Below are 13,345 nucleotides of genomic sequence, written 5' to 3' on the forward strand. Positions count from 1 at the left end.
TCCTCCGGTTTCCTCCCACACTTAAGAAACGTACAGGTTTGTAGGTTAATTGGCTAGGTGTATGTGTAAATTGTCCCTAGTTTGTGAAGGATAGTGTTAATGTGCGGGGATTGTTGGGTGGCGTGGACCCGGTGGGTCGAAGGGCCTGTTTCTATGCTGTATCTCTAAACTAAAATAAACTAAACATAGAACCAGTATGGTACACAAAAATGCTGGAGAAACTCAACGGGTGCAGCAGCATCTATGGAGCGAAGGAAATAGGCAACGTTTCGGGCCGAAACCCTTCTTCAGACCAGTATGACCGGATAGAACCAATATGCACGGGTGATCAATGTTCGACGTGGAACTGGTGGGTCTAAGGACCTGTTTCCAAGCTGCATCTTTCAATTAAAAAAAAACTGATCTGCTGGAGACGAGAATCAGGAAATTTATGTCAGCAACCATTTGCACAGATATCAAGCTCTTTTTTTTGCTATTTTGACAGAGCCATTAATCTATTTATAATGACTAGCTGGTTTAATGCTCCAGTGGAAATAAATGAGGGAGCAAGCATTTAGCATTCCTATAGCAACTTGCCGACAGTCAATTCTAACCTATATTTTACTCATCATTCTGAACTGAGTCAGTATTATAATTGTTGTGAAATGTCATTTCATTGACAACACATTTGAAATTAATTACAAATTTATGACAGCTCTATTAAGACGCGTTTCAAACTGAAGGTTTATAAATAGTTAGCATGGTAATTATATTTTTACTAACGGTGTATATTGTAACTGCAACGCTCCAAATTGCTGGACAGGTAAATGTAGTCATTTCATTGAAAAATAGTGCAACTGGTGGTGGTGAAAGGGAAGGACCATAAGTGATAGAAGCAGAATTAGGCCATTCGGCCCATCAAGACTACTCTGCCATTTAATCATGGCTGAACTATTTTCCCTCTTAACCCCATTCTCCTGCCTTCTCCCCATAATCCCCGACACCATTCTTTTTTTTTTTTTTCTTTAAATATTTTATTTTATTAGAAGTAAGTACAATCATATGGCACCAAAGTGCCTAATATATATTTTCATAATACATTTTATGTACAGCTTCTTTTTTTTTTTTTGTTATAATAAAGAAAAATAAGAATAAGAAAAAGAAATTAGATAGTAAAGGATAGAAAGACGTGAGATATATAGTGTGTGAAGAAGAAGAAGAAAAAATCGAATGAAGAAAGTTGAAGAAAAGAAAATAGGAAAAAGAGAATAAGACCATCTTGACCATCCCTCGTCCAGTCCTGAAACAATTAGCTTTTACAATTGTGTTGCACCATATGTTTCTAAAAAGACGACAAATGGAGACCAACTCGTTATAAATTGGTCTGATTTATCCATTAGGAGGAATCGCATTTCCCCTGACACCCATTCTAATCAAGAATCTAGCTATCTCTGCCTTAAAATTAGCCATTGACGTGGCCTCTACAGCCTCCTGTAGCAATGAATTCCACAGATTCACCACCCTCTGACTAAAGAAATCCCTCCTCATCTCCTTCCTAAAGGAACGTCCTGAAGCTATGACCTTTTGTCCTCGACTCTCCCACTAGTGGAAACATCCTCTCCACATCCACTACATCCTGTCGTCGGGTGCTGTCTACGTGGAGTTTGCACATTCTCCCTGTGACCGCCTGGGTTTTCTCCGGGTGCTACCGTTTACTACCACATCCCAAAGACGTATGAGTTGCTGGTTTAATTAGCTTTCTATAAATTGTCCCTAGTGTGTTGGATAAATGTAGTATACCGGTGATCGCTGGTCGGCGTGAGATTCATCTCTGCTGAAGGGTCTGTTTCCACACTGTATCTCTAAACTAAAATAAACGTCACAACTGTTTCAGGTAGAAGCGTAGAGTTACTTTCCAGTACCTCATCTTGAGGAATAGCCAAGAAAGTGCGGCAGAGTGGCGCAGCGGTAGAGTTACTGCTTTACAGCGCCAGAGGCCAGGGTTCGATCCTGACCATGGGTGGTTGTCTGTATGGAGTTTGTACGTTCTCCCCGTGATCTGCGTGGGTTTCCCCTTGGAGCTCCAGTTTCCTCCCACATCCCAAAGATGTGCGGGCTTGTAGTTTATTTGGCCTTTGTAAATCGCCCCTAGTGTACAGGATAGTACTGTGCGAGTGAATGCTGGTCGGCGCCAGCTCGGTGGACCGAAGGGCCTGTTTCTACAGTGCATCTCTAAACTAAAATAAACTTTGCAACTGTTTTAGGTAGAAGTGGAGACTACCTCATCTTGAGAAATGGCCAAGAAAAAAATGGGAAGTTTTATCGTGATATCACAAGAACTTCGATTAATTTTGCAAACATTACCTGCTTGTTGTCGACCGTTACGATACAGTTTTTCATCTTTGCATTTTGCATCTCTGTGTCATGGAGGCTTTGTGTGAGGAATTTCTGTTCTCATTTGCTGCTTGGTGGCTCAATTTGGGTTGAGCAGATTTGTTAAAACTGGTTAAGAGCCAGTTGAAGAGATTTTTTATATTTATAGTTCAGGTCTGGTTGTAAGAATGATGCATAACTCACCACTACAGAGTGTGCAGCGGGCCCTCTTAAAACACTTGTAATTGTAAAGGCGTTGTGTGGTGTTTTGCAGAAAAAGGACACCTTGACAAGAAACATGAACAATGCATACGCCATCGGAGGGATGACCTATCCGCCAAACATTACGAAGGAACCCGTCATCTCGAGTATTTCGAAGAGCACCACTGTGCACATGAAGGCAGAAGAAAGGGTGGCTGAAAGTAAAAAATCTTATAACAGCGTCAGCAAAATTGACAAAATGGCCAGAGTTGTGTTTCCTGTCTTCTTTGGCATTTTCAATTTGGTTTACTGGGCAACGTACCTGAACAGGGATCCAGTTATAAAAGAAGCCATTACTCCAAACTAACCACCTAGGGGAAGTAAAGGGCCTGTCCCACGAGCATGCGACCTGCATGCGGCAAGCGCGATCTAAAGGGCCGGTCCCACCAGCATGCGCCTGCATGCGGCAAGCGCCACCTAACGTGGTCGCTTGATCCGTACGGCCTCGCGGGGCCGATCCCACTTCGATCGCCGGAGCCGTATGGAGTTGTGCGGAGCTGGTCCCGACATCGCGCGGGGCTCCGAAAAACTGACCTGTTTAAAAATTCCGCGCGGCAACGGCCTGCCGGCCCACGGCCGCCTCGACGCCGTGTCACTCACTCGATCTCCGCGCGGCTCCCACTTCTGTTTTGGTCGCACTTGCCGCATGCCGTACGGCTCAAGCGACCACGTTAGGTCGCGCTTGGCGCGTGCAGGCGCATGCTGGTGGGACCGACCCTTTAGGTCGCGCTTGTCGCATGCAGGTCGCATGCTCGTGGGACAGGCCCTTTACTCAATCTGTTGACCATATCCCTAGACACTGGTGTAAGCAGGGAAGATTTTAAGCGCCTGACAATTTTATACTGTATGATTATCCAAAATATTTCAGACCTTTTTTCATACGTCTTGCATGTCGTAAGCAGATGATGCCAGATTTCCTTTGACAGTTTCTATATTTAAATGGCAAATGAAACAGGGCACAACGATTACTTTGAGAATGCTGCAATTAAAAAAAAAAGAACATTGGTAATGAAGTTTGACTTTTGTGTATGCAGGTTGAAAATAAAGTACTGCAGATACTTACGTGTCTGAATTCTGTGGCTTAATTCTGTACTTTGAAGATTGAGTTCCCTTTGAAGGTGATAATGATAGCTGTTGAATGATGTTCTTTCAATGGAAAAAGAGTGGGAGGTTGGTGGGAGGAATGAAAATAGGTGACTGACCCTCACTGCACTCACGTGACGTTCACAGAAATACAGGAGGTCAAGTGTGTCTTGGCTGTTTTTAAGATGGAGAATGACATATTTATATTACAACAGCACTTTATACAAAAACGTTACATCGCACCCTACATGTGCCACTTTATTTCATGTAGAGAAATGTCCTTACTCTCGCCCATTCCCTCTCCCCATCCCCACCCTACCTTTTCTGCTATCTTTGACGCCTTAAATTTTCTTTTGGCAAAAAAAAAACTTGCCTGAAAGAAGTGAAGCACCTCTATGTTTTGGGCCGAGGCCCTGCATCAGGACCAAGCATGGAGAGAAGATTAGATTAGATTAGATTAGATTAGATTAAACTTTATTAATCCCCTTATTCAGAGGAAATTCTAATGTCCTTGCAGCACACTAATAAAAATACAACATAGATTCAAAAAGAAGTTCAACACAAAAACATCCCCCACAGTGATTCCCACTGTGGGGGAACGCACAAAGTCCAGTCCCCATCCTCTTGTCCACCCAAAGTCGGGCCTATTGAGGCCTCCATAGTCGCCGCCACGGCGCCTGATGTTCTCGCCGGGTGATGGTGCTTCGGCGTCGGGAGAACCCCCAGCGGCTTGGGGTGCCAGGAACGGCCGCCTTCCCACCGGAGACCGCGGCTTCCAAGCCAACAGACCGCGCCGAACGGAGCTCCGGATTACCAACATAAAGAGAGAAGAGTAAGGTAGGGCTGATAAAGGGATACATAGGTGGAGTCAGGTAAGGTGGGAGATGATGGAGAGGTGGAGAAAGAGAGAGGGGGGGGGGGGTGGGGGGGGTTAGATACAAAGACTTGTGGGTGATAGGTGAAGACAGATAAGGAAATTAAAATTGGGCAGAATGAAGCCACATTTGGAAGGAAGGAAGGAAGGTGGTAGGAAGATAGAGACCAAGGTTGGAAGGTGATAGTTTGGCTTTGTCTAGTTTTGGGATACAGTGTGGCAACAGGTCCTTCGGCCCACCATGTTCATGTTCACCAGCGATCGGCCGTACACTCGTTCTATCCTAAACACTGGGGACAAGTTGGGTCGAAGGGGCTGTTTCCAAGCTATATAGAAACATAGACATAAAAACATAGAAAATAGGTGCAGGAGTAGGCCATTCGGCCCTTCGAGCCTGCACCGCCATTCAATATGATCATGGCTGATCATCCAACTCAGTATCCTGTACCTGCCTTCTCGCCATACCCCCTGACCGTTTAGCCACAAGGGCCACATCTAACAATGAACTGGCCTCAACTACCTTCTGTGACAGAGAATTCCACAGATTCACCACTCTCTGTGTGAAAAATGTTTTTCTCATCTCGGTCCTAAAAGACTTCTCCCTTATCCTTAAACTGTGACCCCTTGTTCTGGACTTCCCCAACATCTGGAACAATCTTCCTGCATCTAGCCTGTCCAACCCCTTAAGAATTTTGTAAGTTTCTATAAGATCTTCTAAATTCTAGCGAGTACAAGCCGAGTCTATCCAGTCTTTCTTCATATGAAAGTCCTGTCATCCCAGGAATCAGTCTGGTGAACCTTCTCTGTACTCCCTCTATGGCAAGAATGTCTTTCCTCAGATTAGGAGACCAAAACTGTACGCAATACTCCAGGTGTGGTCTCACCAAGACCCTGTACAACTGCAGTAGAACCTCCCTGCTCCTATACTCAAATCCTTTTGCTATGAATGCTAACATACCATTCGCTTTCTGGTGCTATAAGGCAGCTACTCTACTGTTGAGCATTGATGCTGCCCACCACTGTACATTGAACCTTATGAGGGAGAGAGGACGGGTAGATGGAACCAGATGGGAGAGAGGAGATGGGAGAGGGGAAAAGGAAGGGTAGTCCAAGGTACAAGAAACCTGGGTGGATAGACATGGGTTATGATCAGGAAGGTTTATGGGATCTGGGTTTTTTTTAGGAAAATTGAGTAGCTATTGAGGGATGAATGTAAGGCTGTCTTTAATCCCTCTTGCGTGTGTGCAAGTTCATGGCAGGGTGGTGGTGGCAATTAGGGTTGGTGAATTGGGAAGAGAGGAATAGGTGAGCTTGGGGTCTTGGTGAAAGACATCTGTTCATCATGGGGACAGTAGCAGTCCTGAAAAGCAACACATCAAATTTCTCAAATCCAACCATTCTCGTTTCTCTTCAGCTGTCAGTAAATAAGACTTGGAAATATTGAAGGCCAGAGCGGTCCAGATATTCAACCTCATCCAGTGCCAATATCTTATTGCAGGTCCACCACCGAGTTTCCAGCACCCTTAGGGTTAGATAGATCAGCTGTGTTTGAATGGTGGAATAGACGATGGGCCGGGTGGCTTAATTCTTCTGGAACTGATCCAGATTCTTGATTAGTAAAAGGGTGTCAGGGGTTATGGGGAGAAGGCAGGAGAATGGAGTTGAGAGGGAATGGTAGATCACCCATGTTTGAATGGCGGAGTAGTCTTGATGGGCCGAATGACCTAATGACCTAATTCTGCTTCTAGAACTTAGGTTCCAGAACCTTGGCGGATTATCCATTTTGCCGGACCAACAGAGGTCATGTAATAATTCAACAATACACATCTGTGACCCGCGAACTATACCTTTCCCATGTCGCTAAAGCACCATGGACTGCTGGAAACGTGAAAAAGGAATTACCAATTAACAAAGAAGTAACTCTTTCAGGATGGAGGCTCATGTCCCGAAAGAGCGTGTGCCACACGCAATGCTCTCGTAATTTTGGACGGATTACAGGAGGTGCCGGATCATCAGTTGCCAGAAAATCGGTGGTGGATCTGTACTATAAAGTCACGTTGTGCTGTCCTCAAACTGAGATCAATTTGAAATCATCACATTTGAATGAATTTCAGAGGCAGACGACATTATGTGCTTTTCTGTATTTAATTGCAGAAATGTGATCTATTCGCCTATGGTACACACACAGGCACAGACACAGACACTCAGACAGTCACACACATGGACACAGACACACAGAGGCACAGCCACGTGCACACGCACACACACACACACACACACACGCACACACACACGCGCACACACGAACACACACACGCACACACACACACGCGCACACACGCACACGCACACACAGTTAGTGACTCTTGCTCCATATATTCTGGTCCTGTACTCTCTACCATAAAATATTTTGATAATAAACTAAAAGATTCTACTTATTCTCCAGTGACCTGCACATTGCAGGGTTGGTTTATGGACACAAAGCATTCAATTAGGCTAGACTTCTGACATAACGAGAAATAAATATATCAAGGATATCAGAGAGATCCTGAATTCCTGTCTTTTTAGGATATTTTTTACTTCAAACGCCAGTAACAGAGTAAATGTATTGAAATTGGTTCTCCTGAGGCTCCCTGCATCCTAATAATAACTTGCATTTTATTTTACACCTACAATGCAGGGAAAACATTTCAAAGTATAATTAGATTTGCTGATCAAAAGATAACAGAAATTATCACAGAAATTACCAGGTACCAAATGACTGAAAACATACAAATAACACATTAAGTAAAGCAATTGTTATTTTAATAATGGTGGCTCAAATGTATAAAGTAAATGGATTAGTGGCTTTGTTAAAATAGCAATTCTTAGGGATTTCACCAGGACATAATACTGTTCCACCATCTCACTAATCCAACACCATGGTGATAAGAAACCTAAAAGGCACTAATATATTAGAGGTGGTATACATTTCAATGCAACTTGAGTGAAAAGCAACTCAGTCATGGAATCATATAGTGTGGAAACAGTCTCTTTGGTCCAACTTGCCCATGCCAACAAAAATACCCCATCGACACTATCCCACCTCCCTGTGTTTAACCCATATCACTCTGTTTGACCCAAACCTCTCCTATCGATGTACTTGTCCAAATGTCTTTTAAATGTTGTTATAGTACCTGCCTCAACCACCTCCTCTGGCAGCTTGCTCCCTATACCTGAGTGAAAAAATTGCTTCACAGGTTCCTTATTAAATCTTTCCACTCTTAACATAAACTCAATATCCGTTGGTTCTTAATTCTCCAACTCTGGGTAAAAGGTCACTGTGCATTTACCCTCATCATTTTATACACCTCCTGGACTAAGTGGGACCTGTAGGGTCCCTGTCACATGGGAGGCCTGGTCCCCCAACGCAACCCGATCCCCCAATGCAATATTCCACCACTCACCCATAGCCCCCAACTGCGCAGGCACGGCTCAATTCCCCTCATCCCCAGCACTCTCTCCCCCTCCTCTTCACCCTCCCTCTTCTTTCCCCTTTCCACCTCCCCCCCCCAATCCCACTCTCACCTCTCCCTCCCTCTCCTTTCCCCTACCCTCAGTCACTCCCTCCCTCCCTCCATATCTCCTCTCCCATCCCTACCCCCATCCTATCCCACACCTCCCCCACCCCTCGCCTATCCCTATGCCCCCACTATCCCTCCTCACCTCCCCCACTCCCCCCACCTCTCCCTCTATTCCCCCTCAACCCCACTCTCCCTTCTCCCCTCCTCCCTCATCTTTCCCCTCTCCTCCTACCCTCCCCCAATCCCTCCATCAGCTCTCCTTTATCCTACCCTCAGTCACTCCCTCCCTCCCTACCATCCTCCATAACTCCTCTCCTCTCCCCTCCCTAACCAACTCCTCTCCCTCTATCCCGCCTCTCCCTCGCTCTCCCTTCTCACCTCCCCCACATTCCCTCTACCTCCCTACCGCCTCCTCCCTTCAATCCCCTAGTCTACCTCCTCACCTCCCCCACTTTCCCCCACCTTCTCCTTCCCTACGCCCTTCTCTCCTTCAATTCCCCTACTTTCCCTCCTCACCTCCCCAAGATCTTGAGGTCGCCTTGACCGGAGGCCACGGCGATCAGAAGACCCGCAGGCCGGAAGACGCGCCGGGCAAAGGCGGGCACCGCCAGTGACAGACAGTGGATGTGGCCGATCTGTGTGGCAATGGAGCAGGAAGGTGCATGGGCGTCCCGGCGGTGACTGACAGGAGAGGTGACCAATCTGCGCATGCGCAGTTTTAAAGATTTTTAAACCTTAATAACTTTAAAAATATACCACCGATCGGAACAAAACTTGTTGCACTTGCAGCACAGGAGAATGGCGAGTAAGGTGGCGAAAAATTGTAGCACTATCATGTACCGTTTTTGCGCTAATGTATAAACAAGGCAATGCCGGAAGATTACAAGATGAGAGTTTTAGAGATAGATAGATAGATAGATAGATAGATAGATAGATGGATGGATGGATGGATGGATGGATGGATGGATGGATGGATGGATGGATGGATGGATGGATGGATGGATGGATGGATGGATGGATGGATGGATGGATGGATGGATGGATGGATGGATGGATGGATGGATGGATGGATGGATGGATGGATGGATGGATAGATAGATAGATGTAAGATGATCCCTCAGCCTTCTGAGCTGCATGGAATAAAGTCCCAGCCTGCCCAATCTCTCCCTATAGCTCAAGCCCCGAGTCCTGGCAACATTTCCGTAAACCTTCTCTGCATTCTTTTCAGCTCAATTACATCTTTTCCATTGCACCTCCAAAGAAACTGAACACAATGCACTTAATATGGCCTCACTGACGTGTTGTAGAACTGCAACATCCCAACTTCTCTACTCAATACCCTGACTGATGAAGGCCCATGTACCTGTGACACTATTTTCAGGGAACTATGTATGACTGACTCTTGTGTGACTCTGTACTCCTGGATCCCTCTTTTCTACAACACTCTCCAGGGCCCTACCATTCACTGTGAAGGTTTGGTCTGGTTTGACTTCCCAAAATACGACATTTCACACTTATCTGCATTAAACTCCATAAGCCATTCCTCAGCCCACCTGCCCAGCAGGATCAAGATCCTGCTGCAATTTTAGATAACCATCTTCCCCGTCTACGATACCACCCACTTTACCGTCATCTGCAAACATACTAATAGACAATAGACAATAGGTGCAGGAGTAGGCCATTCGTCCCTTCCAGCCAGCACTGCCATTCACTGTGATCATGGCTGATCATCCACAATCAGTACCCTGTTCTTGCCTTCTCCCCATGCCCCTTGACTGCTATCTTTAAGAGCTCTATCTAACTCTATCTTGAAAGCATCCAGAGAATTTGCCTCCACTGCCTTCTGAGGCAGAGAATTCCGCAGATTCACAACTCTCTGGGTGAAAAAGTTTTTCCTCTTCTTCGTTCTAAATGGCCTACCCCTTATTCTTGTACATTCTCATCGAAATCATTGATATAAACTCAATCCAGTAATGGATTAAACCTGTGAGCCCATGCTGTGTGAGAGAGCATTCCAGGGAAGGACAAAAGTGCTGGAGAAACTCAGCGGGTGCTGCAGCATCTATGGAGCGAAGGAGATAGGCAACGTTTCGGTCAGTTCCTTCATAACTGACCGAAACGTTGCCTATCTCCTTCGCTCCATAGATGCTGCAGCACCCGCTGAGTTTCTCCAGCACTTTTGTCCTTCCCTGGAACGCGGGCGGCGCTGATGGACAGCGCGGGGTCCTGCGACTCTGCCCGGCTCGGCCTGCGGACTCGGGAGCTGCGGACTCCGGCTGTGGGAGGCGGCTGATCAGGAGGTCCGGGCCGCTGAGGAGGATGTTCACCGTCGGGGTTCGGCGTCGGCGTTCCACCAGCCCGGCGTGAGGGCCTGAACATCGGGCCACCCAGGGCGGCGACTGCGGGTGCTAGGAAGGCCTCGACCACGAGTGAACATCTGGGAAGAACGGAGTGGAGGCTGGCTGGACTATGGTGCCTTCCTCACCTTGGTGCCACTGTGTTATGTTGTGTCGTGGACTTTCACTGTTTGTGCTTTTTTATTTTTTTTTTTTTTTTTAAATTCTATTTTATTTTTAATATGTTTTATTATTTATTATTATTTATTTATTTTTATTTTTATGATACTGCCTGTAAGGGAAATTCATTTTGTTGTCTCTAACTGAGACAATGACAATAAATTTGAATACAATACAATACAATACATAAACAATTCCAGGGAAGGATATCATTTAGCGGAGGTGAGGAGGCAGAAATAGTTTTAAGTCGCTTTCATCCAAAAGAATGTGAGCATAAATCACTCGTTGGGCATTCAAAGTCCCGAATCCCATCTCTGCATCAAAGATCACTTCATCATCCTGTAAACTAGCCTCTAGTTAAATTAGGTTTACTTAAGTTACAGTGCATCTACATCATTGTGCTGCTTCTCAAAAGGAATTCGGGGCAGCATTAAAAGAAAATGTAGACGGACAGATAGGTCTGAAGATGGGTCTCGACCGGAAATGTCACCCATTCCATCTATCCGGAGATGCTGCCTGTCCCGCTGAGTTACTCCAGCATTTTGTGCCCCTTCAGAGTAAACCAGCATCTGCAGTTCCTTCCTACACATTAAAAGGAAGTGTAACAATTTTGTTTCTCCCGACTTGTTGTGTGCACGTGATCTGACGGTTTCCCTGGTGATTCTGGTAGGTGACAGTGTGGAGTGCACGTATTATCTTGATTCATCATCCATGTCATTTGTGCCACTTCAAAGGAGAGAAAGGCAAGGAAGCAACTTGCTGCTCATCGGTAGAGCCTCCCGGGATGATACCGTTACTTTGGTGCTTTCTGCTGCCCTGGGAGTTGTTTTTGCATCTTCTATCAGAAGCTTTGATTCAGCAAACTCCCTCAGTTCATCTGCTAACTCTCTCAGTTCATCATTTCTAAAGGGTTAGATGGATGTGGTGTACTCATGAAAACTGTTATTCCATTTGTTCCTGCTTCCTTGTCCAAGTATTCAGTTTAGTTTAGTTTAGTTCAGAGATATAGCGCGGAAACAGGCCCTTCGGCCCACCGAGTCCGCGCCGACCAGCGATCCCCACACACTAAAGCCCCTGTCCCACTTAAGAAACCTGAACGGAAACCTCTGGAGACTTTGCGCCCCACCCAAGGTTTCCGTGCGGTTCCCGGAGGTTTTTGTCAGTCTCCCTACCTGCGTCCACTACCTGCAACCTCCGGCAACCACCTGCAACCTCCGGGAACCGCACGGAAACCTTGGGTGGGGCGCAAAGTCTCCAGAGGTTTCCGTTCAGGTTTTCTAAGTGGGACAGGGGCATTACACACACTGGGGACAATTCACAATTGTGCCAAGCCAATTAACTGCTAAAACTGCATCTTTGGAGTGTGGGAGGAAATTTGGAGATCCCGGAGAAAACCCACGCAGGTCACGGGGAGAACGGACGAACTCCGCCCAGCCAGCACCTGTGGTCAGGATCGAACCTGGGACTCTGGCGCTGTAAGGCAGCAAATCTACCGCTGCACCACCGTGCCTTTAAAACGACTGAGAAAGGACACTGCTCCAAATCCTCGACTATCATTGTGATCAGTGGAGCCTGCCTCCTCTCCTTCTTGGGGATTAGCACACATCTTACCCCGAATGCTGAGGTAACTCTTTTGATGTAGTTACCACATGCTCCGATGTGTACAGAAGTTCCTTGAATCAGTCATGCATTTATGCATTGATATTATGGGAGCAGTCACTGATGTATCATTTGGGATATTATTTACACTTCTAAGAGGTGTTTAATAATTCATTTATATTTTCACACTGTAAAGTGTATGAAAATCTGACTGAATATGATTAATGTTTAAGAGCCAGAGTCACACAGTGGGGAAAAAAGGACCTTCAGCCCATCCAGCTCCCACAGGCTAACGTACAGTTTTGGTCTCCTAATCTGAGGAAAGACATTCTTGCCATAGAGGGAGTACAGAGAAGGTTCACCAGACTGATTCCTGGGATGGCAGGACTTTCATATGAAGAAAGACTGGATAGACTCGGCTTGTACTCGCTAGAATTTAAAAGATTGAGGGGGATCTTATAGAAACTTACAAAATTCTTAAGGGGTTGGACAGGCTAGATGCAGGAAGATTGTTCCCGATGGTGAGGAAGTCCAGAACAAGGGGTCACAGTTGAAGGATAAGGATGAAGACTGAGATGAGAAAAGAAAAATTCACACAGAGAGTGGTGAATCTGCGGAATTCTCTGCCACAGAAAGTAGATGAGGCCAGTTCATTGGCTATATTTAAGAGGGAGTTAGATGTGGCCCTTGTGGCTAAAGGGATCAGGGGGTAAGGAGAGAAGGCAGGTACAGGATACTGAGTTGGATGAAATGCCAAGATCATATTGAATGGCGGTGCAGGCTCGAAGGGTCGAATGGCCTACTCCTGCACCTATTTTCTATGTTTCTATGTTAACCCCACACTAACCTCATTACATTCTCCCCATATTCCCTTAAGCTCAACCCAAATTCTGCACCTTACCTGCACACTTTGGGAAATTAACCTACCAACTTGCACCCCTTAGTGAAGGGGAGGATGAAGAGTTCCCAGGGGAAACCCATACAGTCACAGTGAGAAAGTGCCTGCTCCTGGTAGAAAGCACTGGAGGTCAGGGTTGAGTGTGGATCATTGGCTTTGAGGTTTCAGCTCTGCCAGTTATGCCGCTGCACCCCGACAC

At 46.0% G+C, this 13,345-nt stretch overlaps 1 protein-coding gene across 1 annotated transcript in view; it reads left to right on the top strand.

Annotated features, from left to right (window-relative positions):
• Positions 1–2,970, top strand: part of gabra5 (gamma-aminobutyric acid type A receptor subunit alpha5) — a 95,138-nt gene extending 92,168 nt beyond the window's left edge. Inside the window, exon 10 of the mRNA XM_033023258.1 lies at positions 2,627–2,970. Within this exon, the coding sequence (XP_032879149.1) occupies positions 2,627–2,920 (294 nt within the window). The 3' untranslated portion in view covers positions 2,921–2,970. The remainder of the gene's footprint in view (positions 1–2,626) is intronic.
• The last annotated feature ends 10,375 nt before the right edge of the window (positions 2,971–13,345 follow it).

This window comes from Amblyraja radiata, chromosome 6 (genome assembly GCF_010909765.2).
Source record: "Amblyraja radiata isolate CabotCenter1 chromosome 6, sAmbRad1.1.pri, whole genome shotgun sequence".
Classification (NCBI taxonomy): Eukaryota; Metazoa; Chordata; class Chondrichthyes; order Rajiformes; family Rajidae; genus Amblyraja; species Amblyraja radiata.